This window comes from Mangifera indica, chromosome 13 (assembly GCF_011075055.1).
Source record: "Mangifera indica cultivar Alphonso chromosome 13, CATAS_Mindica_2.1, whole genome shotgun sequence".
NCBI classification, from domain to species: domain Eukaryota; kingdom Viridiplantae; phylum Streptophyta; class Magnoliopsida; order Sapindales; family Anacardiaceae; genus Mangifera; species Mangifera indica.
In genome coordinates, this window is record NC_058149.1 from 6653628 (window position 1) to 6680120 (window position 26493).

Below are 26493 nucleotides of genomic sequence, written 5' to 3' on the forward strand. Positions count from 1 at the left end.
TAAATTTTGGCTCATTGGAGTTAAACATTAAGTCAACTTTGATCAAATTTGACTTTGATCCACTCTTATCTTTTATGTTTGAGAAGTTGGTAAATTTATATACACAAGATAGTAACTTCCACAATTTTGGTTTATGTCACTCTCAATCTCAACTAACACACAAACTTTGACAAGAGAGATACTCTCAATCTTTCCCATACTTACCTCCCACATTAATTAACTTGCTCTTCACCCTCGTCTACTTTCTTCTTCTTTTTGTACTATTATGTGTCTAGCTGGCTCTATGGGGTGTAGGACCACTTCAACCCACATGCATATTATGACCTCCCATTGCGATCACCATCCATCCCCCACACTAGCTAGCAATGGATTGGTTCTCTTGGTTATCGAACACCAGCATTGAGCCATCACTAGTATACGAATATGGCCTTTCCTTTGCTCGCAATCAGCTCCAGAAGGAGGATTTAACTTGCTTCGACCATGAGTTTCTCCAGAGTATGGGCGTTTCAGTGGCCAAGCATAGGCTGGAAATACTAAAGCTTGCCAAGAAGGAAGTTGGAGGAGGTCGTAATACCCTCTCCAGGCTTATTTTGGCGATCAACAATGCCAAGAAAAAGATTGGCAGGCGGATTCATAAGTGGGTTTTCCATGAAGTTGGATCCACAAAGGCATTTCCGGAGCCAACCCCACCTGCTCGTTACCAAGAGCGATGGAAAGCAGCATTGAAAGGCAATTACGAGAGTGGAAAGGAGTTTCAGGCAGAGAGGATGGCAAAATCTGGGCCATTGCCATTGGTGCAAGACAAGTTGGCTGTCACAAATGGAAGCTTGAAGCTGTCTGGGCCTCTGAACACTAACATGCAAGACAGATTGCTCTTCACTTACAGGAGCCCAGTATCTTCTGGTCATCTGGATGGACCTATATACGCACATAGAAGTCCAAAGTTATCAGGGCATAGACGACCTCCAAGCCCAAGGATTTACACAGACCACGGCAAGAGCAAGGAAAACTTTGGCGCTAATTATGATGATCATTCGTTGTGGGCAGCACATTTTCAAGATCTGAGACCTACTTGATCCAGTTTTGTCTGAAATTTTAGCAAATTCCCTAGTATTGTTTCTGAAGCTAAAGATATATATATTAAGATGTAGTTGAAGATATTTCTGGCGTGTTATGCCCAAGGTTGAATGTTGTGAGGTAATGCATTTTCCAGCATGGAATTACTGGTGCATCTTTACTAATTATGTGCGGACTGGTCAGTAGCATATAGAAGATGTAGATGATTGAATACTATTGATATTGTCTCGATCTGCATAAAACAAGTACTTAACGCCATGAGGTAGGGAAAAAGACTATGTCCTATCCAAATTTTAGGCCATTTTCAAACTTACACCCATAAGAAATGAACAATCCCTTCTCTCACCTATAGTCAAACTGCCGTCCAAAATTTCAGTTAGAAATAGGGGTAAAATCGTCATTTTACCTATAAACTTTACAATTTTATTATTCCCCCCTCCAGGTTTTAAAAACTAACACATCAACCCATTCTCAAAATTTGAAAAGTTTAGATTTTACCCTTAGGGTTTGTTTCTTTCTCCGGCCACCATCGACGGCCGACGCATTCATCGATCTCCCATCTCTGACTACAAAGGACGACGAAAGACGATCATTCGTCACCCAAATCTGGAAGAATAGATGAAGGACAATGCTTCATCATCCTTCGTCATCGCATCTGGATGACAAGACGATAGATGAAGGACGACGAAGCGTTGTTCTTCGTCGTCTGGGTGGTGCGAGAGATCTCTTCGTCGCATCATTCGCCCCCATTTTTTAACTTCATTTTCCGATGTCGTCTCTAGCCTCCTCCTTCTCTTGGTGAGACGGCGGTGGTGTGCTCTTCGTTACACCGTGTGACGAGGAGATGGAGATCTCTTTATCGCACCACCGTCGTTGTACTAGGAGAAGGAGGAGGTCGGAGACGATGTCGGAAGATGAAGTTGAAGAATAAGAGTAAAACTGTTATTTTTGAAAGTTATAGGGGGGGGCGACTGAGTTTTAAAAAATATGAAAATCGTAGGTTTGGGGGTGAAAATGTTACTTTTCAAAGTTTAAAAACTTTAGGTAAAGTGAAATGTTAGTTTCTAAAACCTTGGGGGGGTGCAGAAAATAATAAACTTTATAACTTTTTAATATAAACAGTAAAATGACTATTTTACCTTTTCCTTTAACCAAAAAAATTAACAAAAGTTTGACTATAAGTGGGAAAAGGGGTTTTTCATCTCTCATGGGTGTAAGTTTGAGAATGGCCTAAAATTTGGGTGGGAAATAGTCTTTTTCTCCATGAGGTATTATCCATTTTAGACTTCATTACCCTCACGATTTTGCTTTTAAAAGTGGGAGAGGATAAGTTTATATTGACCCAAAACCCTCAGTGGTATAGTATTATTGCTATTAGCAAATACAATCCTAAGAAGGTAGATGTTCATGCTTTCCATATCCTTTCTTTTCAATGATCTAACAATGCAAATTTTTACTACTATAAAACCATATTCTGTAAATGGTGACTGATTTCTGAGTTTACAAATATCTAACTAGATAGCCAAGAATGTTCCTTAACAATGTTACATTTTACACACACATATATTCTTTTATTTTCTGTACACCTCTGTCTTATTTTTGAGCACCGAACAAGAAGCAGTTGCAGAGCATGCTTCAGATATATATCATGACCATTACATAAAAGCTATTATTAGATCACAAACATATTCTACAAAGATATATCTATACACACACACACACACACATGTTATAGCAATGGCACACACTAAAATATTAACTTGTTGATTATATCAGTTTTAACATAATACTAACAAGGATATTATGCATAGATTAGACCTAGATGTCTGCTGAGTTCATGTTTAGCCCTTCATCAGAACTGCAATGCTAATGGGTACCTATAATACGATGTACTCCAACAAAATAGCTTATAAAGAAGTTTTTTAGCTTCCATGATCCACTTATATCTTCTCAGTTCTTTCAGCTTTGAGTCAACCTGAAGGAACACCAAGAATAAAGCATTTGGTCAACAACCTTATTCTAACATTTAAGATGGTCCTAAACTACAGGTATCAAACAGAACCGAGAAGGTGATTCAGAAGCAATTGGGATTGAGTAGATTTGTTCCATGTTGCTGCTTTACTGCCTCGTTATCATATAAATACCCTACTAGGAGGCCAAAGAAAAGAAATGTAGCAAAAGGATTCCCCAATGACATGAAGTTATAGAACAAGTCGAAATGTCTTAAGCCGAAAAGCTTAGAGACAGTCTGAATCATAATAAAGAATTAAACATCATAAAAGATCTCAATTAATGCAATTGCAGCAAAAAGAGTACCTTCAATAGCAAAACAATAAGTTGATACGTATTTATCATGATTACTTGAGAGCAAGTCATCTAGATTGTAGGAGGAATTGCTTTTGACCTGCTAGCAACCAAAACAGAGATAAATTTATCATGAACACAAAATAAAAAAGAAATAACAAAGATTGTCATAATGTGCTATGTGTGTAGGGTGCCTCCCGAATTAAATTCAACTAACGATGACAAGGGTCCGATCATCCTGCTATACAAAAATCAGAGAAAGACAATGAGCTGAATTAACAAGTGTCATGGGGTATGCTCAAAATGAAAATGGAATGATAGGCCAACTCTGTATTTTCAATGTTTAAGCCATAAAATTTAGAATAGGAGATCATTTCAATAGTGCATAGCTCAAATATTGAACTTTGTGGAAGTTCGAAGCCATTTACTTACCTCTTATCTTTTCATCTCATACTTTTCTGACAAACTTTTGCTACTTAAGCCAAGGACCTGAAGGAAGGGCTAATATACTGATTATGCATTAGCTCCATAAATTGAGCAATCCAATGACCCAATTGTTTGGTCAACTATCTGTGATTTGCTTGTTCTCTTTCGGAAAAATGTCATCTTTACAAGAATAGCTAGAGAACCATAAAGAAGGATGATCATTATAGTAAGACAAGCATAAGACATTGAGGCACATAAATGAAACATATGGTCAAATACTACAGTTGCTAGAATAAAGAAGCCAAGCACAACACTTGCTATTAGGTTGAGAAGGAAGTGTCCATGCTCTACCGAGTCTTCATTAGAAGCAAGAGCACAAGGCCTAACAAAATACATCATCATGAAACATAGAATAGGAAACCCCAGTGCAAGGAACAACAATAACATAAATTTTAGAAAATACAGCAATACTGAACCTCTCAGTAACTTTTGAAAATTCCAGCGACAATGCCTCAACTAAAAAGGAGGTTTCTCATGTTGGTTATAAGCACAGTTGTGCACAGCCAATTAAGCACCGTTGTTGGCAGCAACACAAAGTGCAATCCATAACTATGAATTTACAAAGGAAAGATCATTTATAATCATAATTATAATTGTATCTCATAGTAGAAATTTTCCGCTAGCTTTATTATAGAACCTAAAATAACTTTTGCCAACACCCACATCTCCACATATATGATTTTCAAAGTAGCTTATGGTAAAATAAATCTGAAATAAACAAGTTTTTTTTAAAAGAAAAAAAAGTAGAATAAACATCAAAGATTCATACCTTTGATGTGTTAGTATAATAACATCAATTATAGCATGATTTTAGTCATCAATCATAGAATAATTTTAGTCATTAATAAGCATAATTCCAACAATCAATCATAACATAATTTCAATAATTAATTAATATTCATACCTTGTATATATATTTTTCTTCTTGTATATAAATACCCCTTTGTACAAACTTTTACCCATGAAATGAAATACAAAGCAATATTTTCTATGGCTAACATGATATCAAATATGCAATGCACATTTTGCCTTTGTATTAGAGCATTTAGTTTTTTTTTTTTTTATTTTCTTAAAATTTTCCTTTTTTTTCTTTGTTCTGTCGTGTACAGTGTTTTGTCACTATAACTCACCAATTTTCAGTTTTTTTATTGCTCTGTTGTGCATAATGTTTTGTCACTTTGATTCATAGGTTTCTAGTTATTTTTCTTTTCTCTATAGTGCACAGTATTCTATAACTGTCACTCATCGGTGTGCCTCGTTCTCATGCCCTACCTCTCATACAACTCGATCAGTCAACCGTTGATTTGCCCGCTTTCATCATTGTTAGTCACCCCTAAATCTATTTCCTTATACTTTTGATATCTATAACAATCCATCCATCAATCAAAAGATATTGTATATGCCATCATCCAACTCACTCAATTTGTTCTAATGACCAAACTGTGGATATCTTCACCAAGTCACATTTTTCAATTCGTTTTTATGATCTTATTTCCAAACTCAAGTTGGTCCCTACTTTACCACCTTAAGTTTGAGGGGGTGTGTTAACATAATAACATCAATCATAACATGATTTCATCCATCAATTAACGTAATTCTGGCAACTAATTAGCATTATTTCAGTCATCAATCACAACATAATTTTAGCCATCAATCAACATAATTTAAACAATCAATCAACATTCATATCTTATATATTTCTTCTTATATATAAATACTCCTTTGTACAAACTTTTACTCATAAAATGAAATACAAAGTAATATTTTCTATTGCTTAACATCAGATATTCTTTACTTTTATCTCACACATCTACCATTGCACATAGAACTGAACTTATAGTTCAGAAAGCAACTCCTACCCATCAAATTACAAGTATAATTAAAATTACACACATCAATACCGATTGTCCATATTCGATAAGGTACTATGACACTTTAGTTTGTTTCCTCCACTAATTAAGTCACATTTTCGTGAAAGCTTATCCAGTTGGTGGCTTTTCAAGAATTGGTATCCAAACTTAAGATTGTTTTAGTGCAACCCTTTTAGTTTGAAAGAATGTTACAATATTAGTTGTATTGCTCTAATTTAGTGTTACAATTAGCCCTAATTTAGAATATTGATTTTATTTCTTATTTTGTATATTTCTTTAGGCTATAAATATTAGGTTGCATTGCATATTAATGTAAACTCAAAAATACAAACATACAATATTTCTTTCTTATTCAATCTCTATTATCAAAATTATCAAAAACTAATCACTAGCAACTTACCCACACATATACAAAATTGCAACCTCCTCATCTTGATTTTATTTCAATCCAACTTCAAAACACATCATCCCCATTCTATACCCACTATAATATACCTCAAAATCACCTTAATATTGAAGAATTGATAAATAAAGAGATTGAAATTAAGAGCAAAAATCCCTACCCTAAGAAATTTTCAAATATTGAACTCACATTCACTTAAATTTTTGAAAAATATAAAAAAAAAAAAAAACAATGTAATCAAATGCTTGCTTACTTAGAGTAAGATGAATGTGTCATTAAATGTCTAAGTAAACTTTAATAGAAATTGTGGATGGAGTTAAAGGAGTAGTGGCTTGGGTTTCGTATGGTAGAGATGAGATGAGGGTATAATAAGTTATCCATATAGTGTTTATCAATAACATATAAACCCCCTAAAAAGGTTATTTTAATTAATTATCTTAATTTAATAATTAATTTTTTTCAATGATCAATGGTTGATTTCTATTAGAGTTTAAATTAAAAACTGAGAAAGGTAATTTGATAACATGGCAAACCCTTAGTTTATAATTAATTTAGATAATTTTTTATTATCAAAAATAAAATATCAATATAAATATAAATTATTTAGAAGATTATTAGATATAAATAATTATTATTATATTTAATAAATAATAAAAAATAATTAAAATATTATTTTTTTAAGTATTATGGTATATAATTATTACAAAATATTTTTTATTTTATATATTATATTAATTAAAAATAAAATTATTTTTTAAAATTAATATAATTATAATAAAACCAACACCAACTTCCTAGTCTTTTAATTTTGTTGGTAATCATATTACCAAATTACGGGAGGCATATGGTTTTCTTTCACCCTTAATTATTTGAATTTGAAGTTACGATTCAATCGACTCCACAGCCTAAATATTCATCTTCCTCCGTCTTCTTTCATTCTTTCTGCCAAAAATGGATTCTTTGTTAGCCAACTACGCTTCTTCAGACGACGACGAAGAGCAACCACAACAACAAACCACGTCCTCCTTCGTTTCAACTCTTCCCAAACCTAATTCTTCCTCTCTCTTCATTTCTCTCCCCCAACCCCACAAAAACCCCATCTCCAAAACCCCAATTCCACCCAAACCCACTTCTGATTCCGGCAATTCCTCCTTTTTCTCTTCACTTCCGCAACCCAAATCTCTGAACTCACAACCGCCCGAAAAATTTACCAAAAGGGTTGTGCGAATCATCCCTACGATTAAGTCAAACGATTTTGATGAAGACGACGAAGATGAAGAAGAGGAGAAACAACGAAAGAAGCGGAAAGAGTCCCAAATCTTGAATCGAGATTCTTCAGTGAAGTCTTTTTTGTCGAGCATTCCGGCTCCCAAGAGTTCTGCAACATTGGGGGTTCTTCATGCTAATCAGGGTTCTGGACGAAGATCCATTATCGAAACGGAAGCTCCTGCTGCAAGTTCAAGCGGTTTAGATTCTATGAATGAATCGAGTGCGAAAAGAAATGAGGTTAGTTATGCGAGTTATGAATTGAGTACTGATCAAAATGAAATAGATTATGCAAATCAGTATCCAAGTGCAGGAAATTGTGCGAGTAATGAAATTGTTAGTGATCATAATACTGTAGATTATCCAAATCATTATCAAAATGAAGAAAACTATGCGAGTGGTAATGTAGGTAGTGATCAGAATGTAGGAAATTACGAGAATTGTGTTGGTTATGAATCTGGTATTGACCCGAATGTGCATGGTATCCATGATTCGAGCTATGTGAATTATGGGAGTGATAATGGCCTCGAAGATTACAGGCAATTTGGGTTGGGGGCAATGGTGCAACAGACAGATGGTTTTAGAGTGCCAAGGAAGAGAGCTAAAAATGAGATTCCAATTGAGATAGTTGAGGTAAAGCAAGAGGAGTTGATGAAGGATCGGCCACGTGAGGACCAGGTCAAGTTAACTGGAAAAGCATTTGGACCTTCTTATCTGGTAATTGCCATGAGGTCTATTGTGTTTATCTTTAGTTTCATCGTTAATTTGGCTTGAGTTGATTATGGTGTTTGATTTTGTTTGTCGATTTTTATGGGTGAATACTAATGCTACTACTGTTCACTTTTTTAAATTCATCAGTGAATTTTTTATATTATATAGCAGAACAATAGTTTCTTGAATTTAGGTCAATGGCATACTACTACACTTGTTAGATATGTTTGTGCAAAAGATTGTCAGGTTTTTTAATTTTAAGCTAGTAAGTTTGATGGATAGAATCATGTAATGTAGATAAAACTAGAATGATGATATAATTTAAAGGAACTACTATTGATAGACAGGAATGGTGAATTATTTTTCTCCTAATTGATTTATTGAAGTATTTGGGGAATGCAAAAACATGTTGTAATTGTGAGATCATTCATCTTTGCTATGAGAAAAAAAATTCATTGTTTAGATTATATGAAATATAGTCAACCATTGGCTGTTGTATGGAACACAATAATGATGGCTATTCTATTTAACGTGAGAACTTGGTTATGATTTTGAGTTTTTATTCTTAATCCCAAGGGTTGGGTTGCGTGGTTAAGATCTTTGGTTTCAGTCAAGAGGTTATAGACAAGTCACTCAACTCCAGTGGTGGCCAACTGTGCACAATTCATGTAATATGGTTTGAATCTTTTCATGGGAAATCATTGTCTTTATTACTAAGCTTTCAAAAGTTTATTATGATAATGTTGAATTTGTCTTATTTTGTGAAAGAAAGGTACAGAGCACACAATAAGTTTAAATATTGTTTCTTCTCTAAAAACGATAAATTTTCTAAAACCAAATAGCAAACATGAAATTAAAATATTGTTTTCTTAGTGAAGCTTAAAAACAGTGTCAATAGGTCAAATAAACTCTAGGCTTATAATTACAGTTTCAAACTTTCAATAATGAAAGAACTATTGGCAAAGATGTTTCAACAACATGTGAAAAGAATGGGCTTGGAATGTAGTCAATTAGAGTTATGGATCGCATAGTTATTTTATAATTGTTTGATGTTTTAAATCCAATATTTATTTTTTAATGTTATATTGCATACATGAATGAAATTGATGAATGACAACAGGTTTGGTTATGACAAAAGCCATATTGGAGCTTTTTGTTTGTAGATCAAGTTAAATTGATTGCCAGTTTTGTAAACTTAAAATAAAAATATGTTACATTACTGAAATCAGTTGTCACTTTTTGTGTTAGGATTTGCATGAATAGGTCTTTGAATAAAAGAAAGTAGGAAAAACATTTATGTAGTGAAGCTAGGTAATATTTAAAACTAGTATTGAAACTTTAAAATGTAACATTTGACTATAGTAATATGTGACTTTGATATTATTGCAATTTACCTAATGAAACTGAATGGTTCATAGTTGGATATTTGGGTTGAAACATTGAATTAAAGATGGTATCATGATTTTATAAAATAAGAGAGATAGATGGGTACAACATTCACTAGTTCAAGTGCTGAATCGTGTTCATGGCCTTTGGAAGGAATTATTATTGTACCAAGTTCAATCCTCAAGGAATGAATAATAATTTACATTATTAGAAATAAGTACTTCAAAGAGTTGTTCTATAAGCAACATGCTGAATCTGTATATTTTTTGTGTTTATTTGTACCTGGAATATTGATTTATAAATTTATGTATTGTTTGGTGTATTTCTCTGCAGCCTGTTTCAACAAAGGGGAAGCCTTCAAAGCTGCACAAGAGGAAGCATCAAATTGGTTCATTGTATTTTGATATGAAGCAGAACGAAATGGAACTAGCAGAACGGCGAGCAAGAGGACTTCAGACTAAATCACAAACACAAGGCAAATATGGATGGTGAAAATAAAGATGATTTTTTCCTGTCTTTTGTAATTGAAAACAGTGGCAACATCAGCCTTTGTAAAACACTAGTTTTTTGTCTTGTAGTTTGTCCGGAAGTACATTTTCCTCCATATCGTTATACCTGTGACCTACAATGCCAAATTTATTTTTGCTCCAGAGAATTTATTATTCTGAAGTTTTTCAATGGAAATTATTGCAATATAATAACAAATTTATTATTGAATTATATTTGGATACTAAACATAAAGCATAAGCTAATATACTTCTTTGTAATACCATTCGTACAAATCATTCTGGAGGGAGCCCCTTTTACCATTCAGTATGATAAACAATGTTTTAATGAAGGTATTCAACCTTCACACCAGTAAGCACACAATTTACATAAAACAAATATCCTGAACAAAAATGGAATTCTATAGAGCAGAATGGTTTCTCATCTTTGTGAATTTGATCGACTGTAGTTTCACCTTTGCCCCGGGAGCTTTAAAAGACTCTTCTACTTTTACAACATCTTCCACAACCTCTTGCTCAGTGGTGGTTCTAAATCTTCTAAAACTGCAGTCGTCTGGGTTTTCAATTTTTCCACACCAACCATTCCATGATTCCTTTCATTCATTTAAATATCTTCCTCAATTTCTTCTGCAGAAGATGAGTCACTTCTGTCTGATTCATTTTCATATATTTTAGAAGGCATTTTTCCAACACATGTCTGTGTTCTTCAGGTTTGGTTGACAATTGTTTTCATTTTCTTTGTGCTTCCACCAGCAGGCTCCTCTTTTGCTTTTGCCTTCCCTCTTTGGCAAGCACAGTATTCTTCTACTTTCTGAAGCAACTTTGCTTCCTCTCTGTTTTCAGTCTCCACCAGGGGAAGATGGCGTATTCTGGGTTTCCATAGTTTTCAATTCAGAAGAGGCTTCTTTCATAACTTAGACTTGTTGAATTTAAAAAAGGAGACATCAATGACATAGTTGTCAAAAACATATTATTTCAGAACAATCACTATTCTGAACATTATTTACCCTATATCTAACAAACATTGCCATCTTTGTGGCCATTACTGGGAAAATGCAGGAGGAACACTGGCCAAGCTGTGCATACAAAGCATGCAAATAAATGGAACATTCTAAAGCTTCATATTAACAGACCAACTATTGTACTATATTTTATGATTGACCACTGTGCATTAGCATTCTGAATGTCCATTTTCTTACTGACCCGTCACTAAACATATCAGACTGCAATAATAAAGAGAAATTTGCTGCTAATTTAAAACCCTGACAGGGAGAAATGGAAAAGGAAACATGCGAAGGAACAGGGATTTCAAATACTAAATGCTACAATCTTCACAATCTCAACCCTGAAATCAAGTTAAACATGTAACTTAAATTAATTTCATCAAGGTCTTCACAGAGACCATACAAACCCAAAAGGAAACTGAAACAAGCAAATGATTCCCTGAGCAATGAAAACAAAGAAAATTTCTAAAACTTAATAAGAAAAAATAACATCCCTAGAATAATGAATTATACCATGAAGCACATATATTAAGACATATAAGTCCTAGATTGTACATCTAATTGTTAGCATAGGAATATAATCCCTCACAACAATCTCAATCAACACCATTATTGTGGTAATAGTTTCATCATTACCCAAGTGAATGAACGACTATTTAGTAGAGGCTCTGAGTGTCTATAATTCAGGACATTTCAAGGTGGAAATTGTATAAAATAGCTTTAATTTAGACACAGAGCATCTATAAAACATATAAGAAAATATATAGTCAAAAAAATTAATAATTTCATCGGTTAGGTTACTCTCTTGTGCTACAACTGAAGCAAAAAATTGCTATTTTATTTTCCCTCACTGAGCCTGGAAATCCCCGGAATTTTCTTATGTGTCACTAAGTTTTCAACTGATTAGTATTACTACCTTGCATCAATACTAGTCAAGATACATGAACTATAATATTTCCATGTGGCTCCAAGAGGAGTTGAATTCCTGACCTCGGGGTTAAACTAAAGGCCTCTAACAACTCAATCCAACTTGAAATTAGCATGAATTCAATTCTTGTAATCAGTAGTAGGTTATTAAACAGTTATAATCAATTTATGGGCCCAAATTCCTGAGCATGCAGAAGAACAAATAAAGAACTGTACCGTTTTTATGAGAGAATCAAAGTTTACATCAGTTCCTCGTACTGGCAAGATAACTAAACGGGTAGCATTCACAAGATTGTTGCAAACTTTGCCACCACGCAAGGAAACTTGGAGCTTAATTCTCCGCAGGGCAAGTCCCAACAAGACTTAGCAATTCGTTAGGAAATATTTACAGAATAATTTGCGTATTTATTATGTACATGGGATAGTTATAACTTTATTATTTGTTTTCCAGATTGAGAGGTTTGTGTGGATTGTCCACTTTATATATATTATATTATTGTACCCTCGTTTAAGAAATTAAATTAGAGTTGTATAATCTCTCAAATTAATTTTATTGTATCATAGCACAAAAGATGAAGAAGATGTCTAATTGAGAGATTGTTGCACAATGATCAGTGCAAGAAAGAAGATCTCTAGTATAAACAAGGAAGTATTGCCCACTACTTCATCCTAATCAGCTCAGGAAATTGTGGTCTCACAATCCTTCGGATCTAAATCATCCATACAAATCACTAATTACACTAGTTGGATGGAAAAATTCTTCCCTCAATGATCCTAATAAGTCCTTTAAGTAAATCGCGAAAGAGGAAAATGGGATATATTCACCAATACAATCAGACAACCTAATACTAAAGATCCAACATAAGCCACGTGGGAGCTCAACAATTCCATTGCCATGATCTGGTTGATTAACTCAATGGAACCCTGTATTAGTCACACTTATCTTTTCTTTCGAATTGTCAAAGCTATCTGGGATGTCATTAAAGAGAATTACTTTGATCTCAAGAATGCCTCTCAAGATTTTGAGATTAAAAAACCAAAAAAACCAACTCAAAGAGATGCAACAAGACACTTCAAATGTGTTTAAATATTATAATGCATTACAAAGACTCTGGAAGGAGCTTGATGTGTTCTACAGACCCAATTGTGAAGATTTAGAAAAAAATTGTAAAATTTACGAGGCACCTCGAAAGGAACAGTTGCATGGCTTTCTTGTCGATCTTAATAAAGAACTATATGAACTGCGAACAAAATTTTGGGTTGTAAATTGTTGCCATCCATTGGTGAAGCATTCTCGGACTACTACCTTGGTTGCCTAAAATTCCTTTGATCAATCTTGTATCGATCAAAAAATAAATTTGCATGTAGGACGACCATGGTGCAAGCATTGCCACAAATTTTGACACACTCACGACACTTCTTGAAAAATTCATGGGAAACCAGTGAATTGAAAGCCTCAAGGTTCCAATGAGAGCATGAGTTTTCAAGTTTTTTTTAAGGAGAAATCCTAGAGACCAAACACCAACAATGAGAAAATTGGTGTATTTTTTAACAAGGCTCAAGTTGACCAACTTCAAAAGATTTTGAACCAATCAGTGAGTAGTAGTCCAAATCTAACTTATTGCACTTTTACTCATAAAGGTACTGTTCTTCATGCTTAGTTCCAACATACCTTGATCTTTGACTAAGGGCATATGATGGGTAATCTATTGTTGTTTTGCTCTTACTTCTCATCTCATGGAAAATTTAAAAATTCTCTAATTAAACCTTTCTCAACTAATAAATCACCTAAGCCCGTTTTCAAATTATTTCAATGTGTCAACTCATATAATATTTTTAATAGTTGTTTCATCCCTACATAATAAATTCACGTTTTATTAGCACATTGTATACGTTTATCATATTTTACCATTTTAAACACGTTCAATCATATTATTGAACTTAAAACATATAAAACACGTATTTTATATATTTGTGATATTAAAGTCTATATATTATAGGTTGTCAAATTTTTATTTTTTTTCTTTCACAAATTACCAAACTATGTCGTATTACAAAGCACAAAATAACATTGTTTTATATAAAGTATATAAAACAAAATCCGAAAATGGCAAGTTGTGTTCCTAATCTTTCAAAACCGAAATCTCTTACAATCACTTTTTTTTTTTTTAAATTTTTATTTCCCATTAACAACTCATTATTTTATCTGTCAAACTATTGATGCTTGGAAACAACAGTTCACATCGTTTTAATGATCAAGGTAAGAAACTTATTATTTTGTATGATTTATATTAGAATAGTCTTGCAATAATAGATTTTGGCTTTCATTGTTTTGATTGTAATTAAAACTTAAGATATTTATAGTTGTATTTTTCAAAATGTATTATTAACAATGTGTCAAATATATATATATATATATATATTATGTATTTTTTTATGTCCGAATTTTATAATCGTATTTCTACAAACATACATTTCATTAGTTGTTGTATCATACCCATAATTTTTTGGGATTGAGTTAATTCTTCCATCCCATTTTCCCCTTTGTATCAAAGTTACACATTTTGCTTTGATAAGTGTTGAGATTTTGTAAAAGAGCACTATGGTACAGTTAGTAAAGATAAAGATAATAGGAAAAGAGAAGTAATAAAGAAAAAGTAAAAGAACACACTTATCCTTCTTTGTCTTAACTCTTAAATATATAGAGAAATTCTTTAACATTGAAATTCACAACATAATTGTTATTTTAACATTAATTACCAGGAAAATAGTCAATTGATAACATTCAAATTTTAATAGCCTAAATAATGACTTCAATTTTTTAAATTTTTAGGAAAGTAAAAAATTCATAAAATTAATAATTTAATTAAGAAATATATTTTATAAATTAAAAAATTGTTGGACTCATGTTTTGGGGCCCGCGATGCCTTAAGCCAGTATTGGGCCGAACATAGGTGGTTAAGGAAATTGGAAACCCAAGGGGGGATTGAATTTGTGGAAGATGAGGGATGATTTTAGTATAAAAGAAACCTTAGAGGAGGTATTGGAATTTGTAACCAGCCTTTTGGAATTACCCAAATTTTTAAAAATTAGAAAAACGTAGCATGTTACCCAAGTTACCGGTTACCTCTTTATAAAATTCAGCTTGTTTTCATTTCCTTCGCAGCCTTCCGATTATTCCAAACCCTTACTCTCTCACGGTACGTTTCGTCTGTCTCTCGATTCTTCTCAATCACTTTCAGTTCATTCGATTCTATATGGATGCTCCTATTGCGTTCTTAAATTGGATATGTTTGATTAATTTCTGTGTTCCTAGCTAGTGAAAAGTTGACTCTTTTTTTTTTTATTCTAATTGTTGTGTTTCTTCGTTTTTGGGCTTCGTTGGAGCTAATTAGTCTTTGTAATGGAATACCCAATGTTACTAAATTTAAACCCTGTTTTCTTTTGTTTTTTAGTTTATTTCATTTTTGAAATTGATTTGTTTTTGTTTTCGAAACTGAGATCTACTAGATTTACTATATTTTTTAGTGAATTAAAGTTTGAGAATTGTTGTGATTTGACTGTTAATATTATGGAACTTTGTTATTGAAAGAAGATTTGTGAACATTTTCTTGAGGTGTTTGAAATGGGTGCATTTGTTGCTTTCTTTTAGATTCTTTTGCTACTAGATGTGCCTTTCATGTGTGAGTTTAGTGTGTCTTAAGTAATGCTTACTACTGATGTAAAATTTTAGGTCACGTGATTAGCATCTCAGATGCATGATAGACATTGATTTTGAGCTTCCATTCTGTGCTTGTTATCTTGATTTTCTCAGATGTTAATCTTATAATGGACCATTCTTTTGAGCTATTGATAAGGGAAGCTTACATTGAATTCATGCACATAACATGTGAAATCAGAACACGTCATGCCTTGCTATAACATAAAAATTTTCATTCTTATTTAAATTTAAAAGAAAAGGTTGCTTAGATTGATTAGTTGAAGTGAGAGCAACTTTTTTTTTTTTGATTTTTCATTTTGGAATAATTGTTTTTTATGATCGGGCGTTATCTTTGCAGGAATACAAACATACAAAAATAATAAATTGAGTGTATTATATGGTTCATCCAACCTATAACCCTTCCAAACAATTTGTGATTTATGCTAGATATTCAAATACTTCTTAGACTTAGGTTAATTTGCACCTTCTTCTTCATGTATGTTTGATACTAGAATATGCTTCTCATGTTTTCTATAATGAAAAACTTCTTTAAATGAGACATATCAAAGTGGTATTTTTTTTTTCTCTCTTTATGTGGAGCAGTTTTCTTTCTGATTCAATTGATCTTATGTCAGCAGCATTAGTATCATCAGTAGGAGTCTTTTTCTTATTATAATTTGTTTTACTGATGTCTTCAGGCATTCTATATTAGCATAATAGGATCCTTGGTAGCCCAAGAGACATTATTGATCTTATTCTCTGATATTATCATCAATAAAGTTTTCCATTTGTTCTGAGATGTTGAAGTTTTAGTTTTCTTTTATTTTTGGTGCTTCTGTTTTTTGGTTTGTGATAAATAGACAAGAGGCATGTTTGTTGGCTATAGGAATTCAAAAGAGTTAGACGGCCGACATGCCATATTATATGTATGAAAAGGCAAGTGATACTATTTTTCACTCTCTCATAATCCTTTTGATGTGTGTACAAAAAAAAAAAAATGAAAAAATGTGCTAGTGAGTACTATAATGAAGAGTTGTTGATATTGTCTTCAGTGTCCATGTAACCAAAAAAAAGTGAGGGTCAGAAAGGTTTACTATATTCGTGTTCATGATAAGGTATAACAGAATACTTGTTTCTTTGATGATAATTGTAGACTCAGACAATATGAACATCTAATATGTAACTGGTAATGCAAAACTGTTATATTATTGTATTACAAGTCGTGCGTGTCTGTTTGTGTATGTACTCAAACTCAAAAAATTAAACTAGTAGCTTTCTGATAAAGATATTTCAGGGTCATTCAGCAGTTTGCTCATCCATTTATCTCCACTAAATCATTTTTCTTCTCTTTTAATTGAAATACAGGGGTTTTTATTTATACTAAAAAAAAATAAACAATTGTTAATAAAGGTCCTCACTCTTATCTTGAACCCACAACAACACCCCCAACAACCCCCACACCCCCCCCTGAGAAGATTAGGTAATTGATCTGTTGTTTTCGGACAACCAGTTGTATTCTCCTTACTGTTTTAAATTGTTTCATTTAATGGCTTTAAATTAGTTCAAGCTAGAGACACTTATTGGCTTTTTGTATAGTGTTGTTTCCTTGTGATATTTTGATTCGTGTGGCCTCTATTTCTACAAGTGTAGTGCATCATCCCCTTTTTTTTCTAATGGAGAAAAGGCTCAAAATTAATTTAACTAATTCTTCATTACTCCGATAGGCTAATGACAGGTTATCTTATTTCATCAGATTTATTTACATCTGTTTACATGACTTGATCATTTCTGTTATCACGGCAAAGATGGCAACTTTGTCTGCTTCATTTTGATTATAGACAATTCTTTAGCTTTTACTCTTCATAGTAAACAATTTGGAATGCTTAATTTGCAGAAGTTGAATTTTTCCCAGCTGTAACCATGTCTTCATCGTATCTTCCTGCAACAACAGACTCAATTGCTCAGGCTTTAGAAGCTGAAAACCCATCTGAGGCCATATCTATTCTTTACCGTGTTCTTGATAGTCCTTCTTCCTCTTCAGAAGCTCTACGCATAAAAGAACAGGCCATCACAAACCTCTCTGATCTTCTTAGGGATCAGAACCGGGCTAAGGAGCTTTGCAATCTTCTTACTCAGTTGAGACCCTTCTTTTCATTGATCCCCAAGGCTAAAACTGCAAAAATTGTCAGGGGAATTATTGATTCTGTTGCCAAGATTCCTGGAACATCTGATCTCCAAATTGCTCTCTGCAGAGATATGGTACAATGGACTCGTGCAGAAAAGCGTACATTCCTTAGACAGCGTGTTGAGGCAAGGCTTGCAGCACTTTTGATGGAAAATAAGGAGTACTCTGAAGCTTTAACTCTTCTTACAAGCTTGGTCAAAGAGGTGAGGAGATTGGATGACAAACTACTTCTTGTTGACATAGACTTGTTAGAAAGTAAGCTACATTTTTCATTAAGAAACCTTCCAAAAGCAAAAGCTGCCCTCACGGCTGCACGGACAGCTGCAAATGCTATATATGTGCCTCCAGCTCAACAAGGCACCATAGATTTGCAGAGTGGCATTCTTCATGCAGAGGAGAAGGATTATAAAACTGCTTATAGCTATTTCTTTGAAGCTTTTGAGGCTTTCAATGCTCTTGAAGACCCCAGGGCAGTTTTTAGTCTTAAGTACATGCTGCTGTGCAAGATCATGGTGAGCCAAGCTGATGATGTAGCTGGGATTATTTCTTCAAAGGCTGGCTTGCAATATGTGGGGCCAGAATTGGATGCTATGAAAGCTGTTGCTGATGCCCATTCAAAACGTTCTTTGAAACTATTTGAGACTGCTTTGAGTGATTACAAGGCTCAGCTAGAGGAAGATCCAATTGTTCACAGGCACCTTTCATCCCTGTATGACACACTTCTGGAACAAAACCTGTGCAGGTTGATTGAGCCTTACTCAAGGGTTGAGATTGCACACATCGCGGAACTGATTGAGTTGCCAGTAGAGCATGTAGAGAAAAAGTTGTCTCAAATGATTTTGGACAAGAAGTTTGCTGGGACCCTGGATCAGGGTGTTGGATGTCTCATCATATTTGAAGACCCCAAGGCAGATGCCATCTACCCGGAAACTTTGGAAACCATTTCCAACATGGGCAAGGTTGTGGACAGCCTCTTTGTGAGGTCCGCTAAGATAATGGCATGAGAGGAGAGTTTTTCTGTTTTTATTTCTTAGATAGCACTCTTTTCAATTGCAGACCTCTCATGGTTGATTTGTGTTCTTCATTTTAATTGTTTCTGAATCACTGCTTACTTCATACTGTTATGGCATAATTGAAACATGTTAGCCATGTTCTTGCATTGTCTAACGAGTTCCTTAATCCTGGTACATTGTTTTACAAAATAGCTGTTTTTGATTTGCTCTCACAAATCTGCAGTTTCAATCTGGGAAATTTTACAGTAGTTTTAAGAGTCTCCTGAGTTTTAGTGTTGCTTTGGACACCCAGATATATGAAGGGCAGCCGAGGCCCTTGTAGGCTTGAATGTGTTGAGAATTTAACCTGTAGACGTGATTTTTCAGTTGAATGATAACAAAAAGGAGGATCAAATTTTAATGAAGTATACCGAGACTAATTTGCTTTTTGGTTTAGTAAAATGTATTTTTCATTGGACAAGTGACTACTAGTTATCATTTCTTCAGCAACGTGAATCAGCTGGTCCTCTCCCAGATGGAGATTCAACCCCAGTTGAACGCTTAACAAAGAAATTGGGAAATTGTCCATGTACCAACTATATCGATCATATAGTTGATAACAGACTCTCCTAATAAATCTGAAAGGCCAATTGCAGGAATACCAATATAGAAGTCAATGCAAGAAGATGATCTGCTATCTGCCAAATTCAAAATGCATGCTGCAGCCCCGGAAAAGAAAATTTCCATAGGCATTGCCTATAGTCTCACCAGCAACAGAAGTTGAGGGACATTGTCCGAAAGCATTAAGCTGCTATTGGATCATGGTTCAAAGTTGATTTTTCTAGTTAAGCTAGGGTCGATAAGGTTTAGATTAAACTACTTTCCTCAACTCCATCTCCAAACACCACCTATAGACTTGTTAACTCACACAATAGTTTCATCAAATCAGAGCTGTTTAAATATCAAATATCAAATGTACTAATGAAAAAAGAAGTTGAATATCTCGTGACTAATGAATAACAGGAAGAAGTGCCCAAGTCACCATTTTGTAAAAGTATAATATTGAAATGATAATAATTTCAGGACACAATCAAATGTACAAATTTCATGCTTTCATCAGAAAAACTACATCTAAATGTTGAAAAAACGCATACAGTTAAAGTGCATCATTTCTAATGCCACTTTTGACATAAATGTGTAATGTCGAGATGGTTAGAAAGTTGAACCATTAAACCCAAAGAATGGGCGCTGCATCAGAAAGCAGACAAAAATTAGGATTAGTCCTTCAAAACAAAGATATACTAGTAAGACAATGTGGAAACAATATTCCTTTTTCTTAGAAGTGACAAAATCATTTTAATCAGGGGATTTCCCTATATAAATCTCTCTCTCTCTGTATATATATACATCCTTTTTAAAAGATCTCTATAGCAGTGTATTATTAATATCCTTTTTGTCCAAACAAATTGTGAAAATAACCAAAAAAATGAATGAGATGCAATCTGAAAGGGGAATTCTTGAAAGAAATGACAAAACAGTTAATCAATTGATTCGTTTTGTAACAAGTTATCATATTACCTGAGCATCATAAAATTTGATATAAAAGCGTGAGGCGTCAATTGAAAGCTTAGTTTGAAGAATCTCAGCAATGATTGAGCTCAATTTTCCATTAACAGTAGGGCCAAGGCCCCCAATTGATATCAATTCGCCATAAGCTGCTGGCGCTTCAGTCCCAGCAAATGCAATTGGAACTCCACCATTTATCAAAATCATCACATACTGAACAATAAAAATAAATTCAAATTTTACATAAACAAAAATTCACATCGCCATAAGATAGAAAATGTCTATAAACTAACCATTCAACTATGCACATACAAACAAGTTAGAAGTACTTCCATATAACCAAAATTTTTTGCTTTTAATCAAAATCATCACACACTGAAAAATAAACTTGAAATATAATTTTAACATAAATAAAGATTCGCATCGTCATACACTGGAAAACGTCTATGAAGTAACCCATTAAACTATGTATGCAGGAAAAGTTAATAATGTTGAATTTGGAAGCACTTCTCCATCTGTAAGAAGTGCTTCCAAAAAACCCAAAGGCGCTTTTTTTTGGTCAATTTAGAACAGGAAAAAGCAGTTGGAGTGCAGTTTTGAAGAACGAAGAAATGGGTAATTGCGGAATAATTTGGTCGAATAAGTGGTAGTCCTTATACATATAGGAATACAATAAAAAAGAGAAAAGACAACGTACAGATTCAGGTTTGCCAATAATCTTAGCAACAGCTTTAGTGGCGTCTTTGAGAATGTCAGAAGCAATGACAGCATCAACTGGAACATTTGTGAACAAATTTAAGGTTGGCATGTTTCTTAAATCTGATCTTCTTCTCACCCACTCACTCCTTTCAATGAAGATAACGCCTCCTACTGGAAAGCTACTTTGTGATGAAAGGACGGATCATTAGCCGCCCTAATTTTGTTGAAAGAACAATATTTACATCTAGATTTGAAAAGTGGATTTTTAATTTTGTTGGTTAAATTTGTTAATAAAATTTACTAATATTTTTTTTAGGGAAATTAAATAATTGCCCCTTTTATTAGGGCAATAAAAAATTTACCCCAAGTTTTGGGGTTTAAGCAAAAATACCCTTAAATTAAAGTATTTAAACAAAAATACCCCAAATATCCCCTTAAATACCAAAACTACCCTTTTAAATTAAACTATTATTTTATTTAAGGGTAATAAACAAATTTACCCCTAATGTTGGGGTTTAAACAAAATACCCCTATTTTAAAACATTTAAACAAAAATACCCCAAAATAATACTAAAACTATCCTTCCTCTATTTCTATATAAACCACCTATCTTCCTTCATTTTTAACATATCTGAGAAAGATTTCTGAAAAGAGAAAATAAGTTCTTGTTCAGGATTTTGGGCAAGAAGAGAAAAGTTTGTCATTTCGAGGTATTTATCCTTGTCATTACTTCAATAATTATTATTTTATTAATAATACAATTATATATGATATTTTATATAATAAATTATAGTTGTGTATAATAAGTAAAATAATAAAAATTAGATAGGTTATGTGTAATAATATTATAGTAGTATAGGATAACATGATATTACTTTAATCGTTATTATTTTATTAATAATACAATTTTATGTGATATTTTATATAATAAATTATAGTTTTGTGTAATAAGTAAAATAATAAAAATTAGATAGACTATGTTTAATAATATTATTCTGTCAAATTGAATTATGGAATAGGTATAATTGTGCAATAGACATTTGTAAATAGTATTTTCAGTTGTATTATTTATGTTGATTATGTATTTTATTTAGGCAATATACAAATTTACCCCAAATTTTGGAGTTTAAGCAAAAATACCCTTATATTAAAGTATTTAAACGAAAATACCCAAAATATCCCCTTAAATACCAAAACTACCCTTTTAAATTAAATTATTATTTTTTTAAAGGGTAATACCAAAACATGATATATTTAAGTAGTCACAATATATAATTGAATTATGGAATATGTATAATTGTGCAATAAATATCTGTAAATAGTATTTTCAGTCGTTTTATTTATGTTGATTATATATTTTATTATAGGATTAATCTAAATGGCTGAATATGCTTCAATTAGATATGGGAAAAATTAGATAGAAAAAGGGTGACAATGTTATAAAATATGTTTGAGGTACTAGGAAATTGATTAAAATTTCAAAACACACATCATTCGAAGAATTAATTGAAATAGTGAGTGACAAGTGTAATATAGATCGAAAGATATTTAAAATTCAGTTAAGCATGAAACCAAAGCATCTTGACGACGACATTCCGGTAGAAATTTCGAATGATGAAGATGTTGAGGTTCTTAACGGTCTATCTAATCTTTTCAAAGAATGTGTTCCAGTTTTTGTTATAACTACAGTTAATGATGATAGTTATAAGATTCAACAAGCAGATGAAGATTTATAAGGTGGTGAGCCGAGCAATTATCCAGAAAATCAAACTATTGGTGTAGAAGAGATTCAAAATATCGAGATTAATCCGAAACAAGAATTTATAGAGGAAGATTTTGCATATATAAATGAAGTTAATGTTGATGCATTGTATTGTGCAGAAGAATTTTTTAATGGGGACGAAACAACTTTTCCATAGTGGAGTGAATTTGATAGAAATGTTGTACATGATATTCCAATCGAAGAATTAGAGGTTGAAGAGAAGACCTATGTTAATAAAGATATTGGAGGTACAAGTAGTTTTCCAGAAACAAATCCTGTTGGTGGGAATATTCGTACTAATGCATTTCATTGGTTACCACCTTTTCTTGATCAACCATCTACATCCAGAAGCTTAAAAGTATCAATTGATAGTGATTCTCCAAAAGTTGGTACATTATTTTCAAGTAAACATTATGTCATTGATGCGATATATCAAGACGCGCTTCATAGGGGATATCAATTTTTGGTGAATGAATCAAACACGATTAGATGGGTGGTTAAATGTCGTAACGAAGAATGTAAATGGCGTGCACGGGCAGTTAGGGTGAGAGAAAGTGATAATTTTGAATTACGTCGTATGGATAGCCGTCACACATGTTGCAGAGATCAGATATTACCTCATCATAGGCAAACAGGTGCCCGAGCTTTAGGTCAAATTTTGATGACCAAATTCATATTAGTTGATCGTGTTTATCGATCGAAGGAGATCATTGTTAATATCGAAGACTGTAATAGCATGTATAATTATTATAAGGTTTATATGATTGTGTATATAAATAGATGAAATTTCTAGTAAAGTATTAACTTTTTACCTGTTCGACAGTATCTATATGGTGATGAGATCGTTCAGCCTCCGTACGAGTCGTTGTATCCACTATACGACTCAGTCTATCTTCCATAAGAATCATCTTACCCTCAATGCGACTAAACCTATCTTCCATCTTAGCCTCTAACCTAGTAAGTTGATCTAAGATAAGATTTCCCCATCGAGCCAATGCAACATCGAAGTGATGAATGGAGAAATCTGGTTCAGTGACAAGAGGATCATTTGATATGTGCTCAGTGGTATAGGGCAGAGGCACGAGATCCGGTGATATGTGCTCTTCGACAGGGGTCATAACAAGGTCACTAATGTCAAGAGGACTCGATGATGCATCTTCTGATGCCAAAGAAGATCGACTATCCGACACCCCTGTATATCGGACGATATCCTTATACCAGTCTGTATCTCTCTCAATCGGAGATAAATCTATCAGAAAATTAACATCATCCTACAAAATATTTATTTTCAGTACTTTTTATTGTTATATCTTATATATATGTTAATGTTTAATAAATTAGTATTTACTATATCACCAGTAAAGATAGTTGAGATAAAATCTCATCCCGAAATGTCCTTTGTGTGCCATCTCAATATCTGGGTAGCTCCTACAATCGGCGACATATCCGCCTATTGATATAACGAATCAAGCGTCCATATATCTAAAATTGCAACATCAATATAAATCGGTTATTGTCTATATTTACAATCATATTAAACTAATTTTATTTTAAACACAAATTTTTTGTTTAAATTAATAAATACCATAACTACTTGAAACGCTAATGGAAATCCCATGATATCATACTGCTTAAATTGGTTTTCCTTTTTCTTTTTTGGACCGAAATCTATAGAAATTTGAGAGATATTATCGCATATAGAGCGATATGTCATCTGCCACACTCGTACTCCCCATGGGTATGCATTAAACCCATCAAGATGATCAGCTAATTGTAATATCTTCTGGGGAATTGTTTTCCTCAAATCACTCCCTAACAATCCCATGTGAAGATAAAACAACAATGCTAACTTCACTGCATTAGTGTCATCCTCCCCCCATGGTCTCTGCTGGAAAACACGGCTCAGATCAACATATATAACTGATTTACACCCATGAAAATATGTTTGGACGATTCGATCTGTGGCCTTCGATGGAATATAAAGGTCGATATCTACCGTATGACTGAATCGAAGGCCTATCATAATAGCAAACTCATATGCACTGAATCTAACATCCACATCATTAACTCGAAAACATAACTCTTCTCGCGAGGTCACCTTATTTACTGCTTGATGGATAAAAGAATGTATTAGAACCCCACTAAATTGACTATCCTTCAAGTCCAGGAAGTGTCTGAAACAGGTACGTCAAAAAATTTGTAATTGTATTTCTGTTAATAATTTTTTTATCACGGCTCTCATATCTCTATATTCACGTGTAGTAACTTAGGTCTTGAAGTGTTTTTTGGGAGGAAATCGCATTTCATCCCTGTCTTCGTCCCTTTTCCTCTTTTGTCCAGCTCCTTGTATGAAAATTAAAATACAATTATATTAAATTTATATCAATTTTATATTATAAATGATTCAATTCTATACATAAAGGCCTTATTCGAAAAAACAAATATCAAATTCAAATTCTACACGTCAAAAAACCTTAAGATGGATAAATTTCAATTTGCCCTTCATATGAAAACTATCAAAAAAGCCCTAAAATTATATATAATTGTATTCTACCCCTCTAATTCAAACCACACGAAATCGGGTGGCGGATAACTCTGGAAAACCATATTTTGCCCCTACCACACAAATTCACGCATCAACCGCACAAATTCGGGGGGTTGATCGTAATTTCGTGTGTCAACGAATTTTTCCAATTTATATTCTGCTCACCACATGATGAAAAAGCGCATTTTCACCCCCAACCACATGATATCGTGTAGTCTACGAAGTTTGAAAAGCGCAAAAACCCACCCCGTCTTCAACAATTCTCACCACACACGAATTCATGTGGTCACTACGCCATTCACGTGGTGACTGTCGAATTCGTGTGGCCACATTTCGCCTTCCAAACTTCATTTTTCAAACTCCATTTCAACAACAATCAACTCTAAACCTAATCTAACACAAAAGCCTTAAGAATATTTATCAAAATCACCACGAAAATCAAGCATTTTTGTCAAAAATTTCAAATCGGAACCCTAACACTAAACACCCAAATTTCACATCAAATAGCTCAAATCATGAACCGAAATGCACAAAGCGATGACAAGGGTTGTTTTACTAACCTTTTTGTCCATCTTCGTTGCTGAAAACGTTGCAAAAATCGTTAGAGAAAATTGAAGTTACCGAGTGCGCGAAAACGAGAATTCGAAATTTCTGAGGGACATTTTCATCTCTTCACAATTTTGGGGCAATTTTGTTAAATGGTCAAATGTAGGGGAAATTTTGTTTAGCCCCCTTATCTTTGGGGCAATTATTTTAATTTCCCTTTTTTTTATAAGGTTAGGGTAAAGACTAAATGTCCTTCAGCTTTTCTGTAAGCTAAATAATGCTTATCTACTGAAAATTTAAAAAATTATTATTCACTCTTAGTGATTGGGCCCTTTGTTGTGATCATCATCTCAATCTTATGCATAACTTCTTGCTACCATTGTCCTTGCTCATTACATCATCAACTCAATTTGAATTTTCTAGATTTTGCTCAAATCTATTGTTTCTTGCCTACATTTGTCATTGAAGAGCTTTGTTTTTTAATGAATCTTCTTGTAACTTTTTATGACCATTTAAAAGGGGAAAAACATCGACAAAATCTCTATTATCACACATTT

General features: G+C 33.3%; 4 protein-coding genes and 1 long non-coding RNA gene across 7 annotated transcripts; 3 read left to right on the forward strand and 2 right to left on the reverse strand.

Moving 5' to 3' along the window:
- The first annotated feature begins 365 nt into the window (after positions 1-365).
- Positions 366-1076, forward strand: LOC123194142. The gene has a single exon (XM_044607307.1). The coding sequence runs from the start codon at positions 366-368 to the stop codon at positions 1074-1076; it is 711 nt and encodes a 236-aa protein (XP_044463242.1).
- A 5878-nt stretch (positions 1077-6954) lies between these two features.
- LOC123195053 lies at positions 6955-10154 on the forward strand. Of its 2 annotated transcripts, XM_044608629.1 has the most exons (3): positions 6955-8124; positions 8695-8786; positions 9838-9972. In XM_044608629.1, exons 1-2 carry the CDS (start codon positions 7093-7095, stop codon positions 8740-8742), a joined length of 1080 nt encoding a protein of 359 aa, XP_044464564.1. In that variant the 5' UTR covers positions 6955-7092; the 3' UTR covers positions 8743-8786; positions 9838-9972. The 2 variants fall into 2 exon arrangements, with proteins under 2 accessions (XP_044464564.1, XP_044464563.1); XM_044608628.1 differs by lacking the exon at positions 8695-8786 and having other exon boundaries at positions 6960-8124; positions 9838-10154.
- Positions 10155-10241: 87 nt separating this feature from the next.
- LOC123195054 lies at positions 10242-12300 on the reverse strand. The gene is made up of 2 exons (XR_006497381.1): positions 12158-12300; positions 10242-10879 (listed from the first exon to the last, which is right to left on the reverse strand). It is a non-coding gene; the product is annotated as an uncharacterized LOC123195054 (long non-coding RNA).
- Positions 12301-15001: 2701 nt separating this feature from the next.
- On the forward strand, positions 15002-18975 carry LOC123194672 (26S proteasome non-ATPase regulatory subunit 11 homolog). 2 transcript variants are annotated; one of them, XM_044608004.1, is made up of 2 exons: positions 15002-15141; positions 17536-18975. In XM_044608004.1, the coding sequence occupies exon 2, from the start codon at positions 17562-17564 to the stop codon at positions 18828-18830; it is 1269 nt and encodes a 422-aa protein (XP_044463939.1). In that variant the 5' UTR covers positions 15002-15141; positions 17536-17561; the 3' UTR covers positions 18831-18975. The 2 variants fall into 2 exon arrangements, with proteins under 2 accessions (XP_044463939.1, XP_044463940.1); XM_044608005.1 differs by lacking the exon at positions 15002-15141 and adding an exon at positions 16555-16577.
- Positions 18976-19794: 819 nt separating this feature from the next.
- LOC123194673 (macrophage migration inhibitory factor homolog) lies at positions 19795-21310 on the reverse strand. Its single transcript, XM_044608006.1, has 3 exons — positions 21082-21310; positions 20397-20597; positions 19795-20066 (listed from the first exon to the last, which is right to left on the reverse strand). Exons 1-3 carry the CDS (start codon positions 21190-21192, stop codon positions 20031-20033), a joined length of 348 nt encoding a protein of 115 aa, XP_044463941.1. The 5' UTR covers positions 21193-21310; the 3' UTR covers positions 19795-20030.
- Between the last annotated feature and the right edge of the window lie 5183 nt (positions 21311-26493).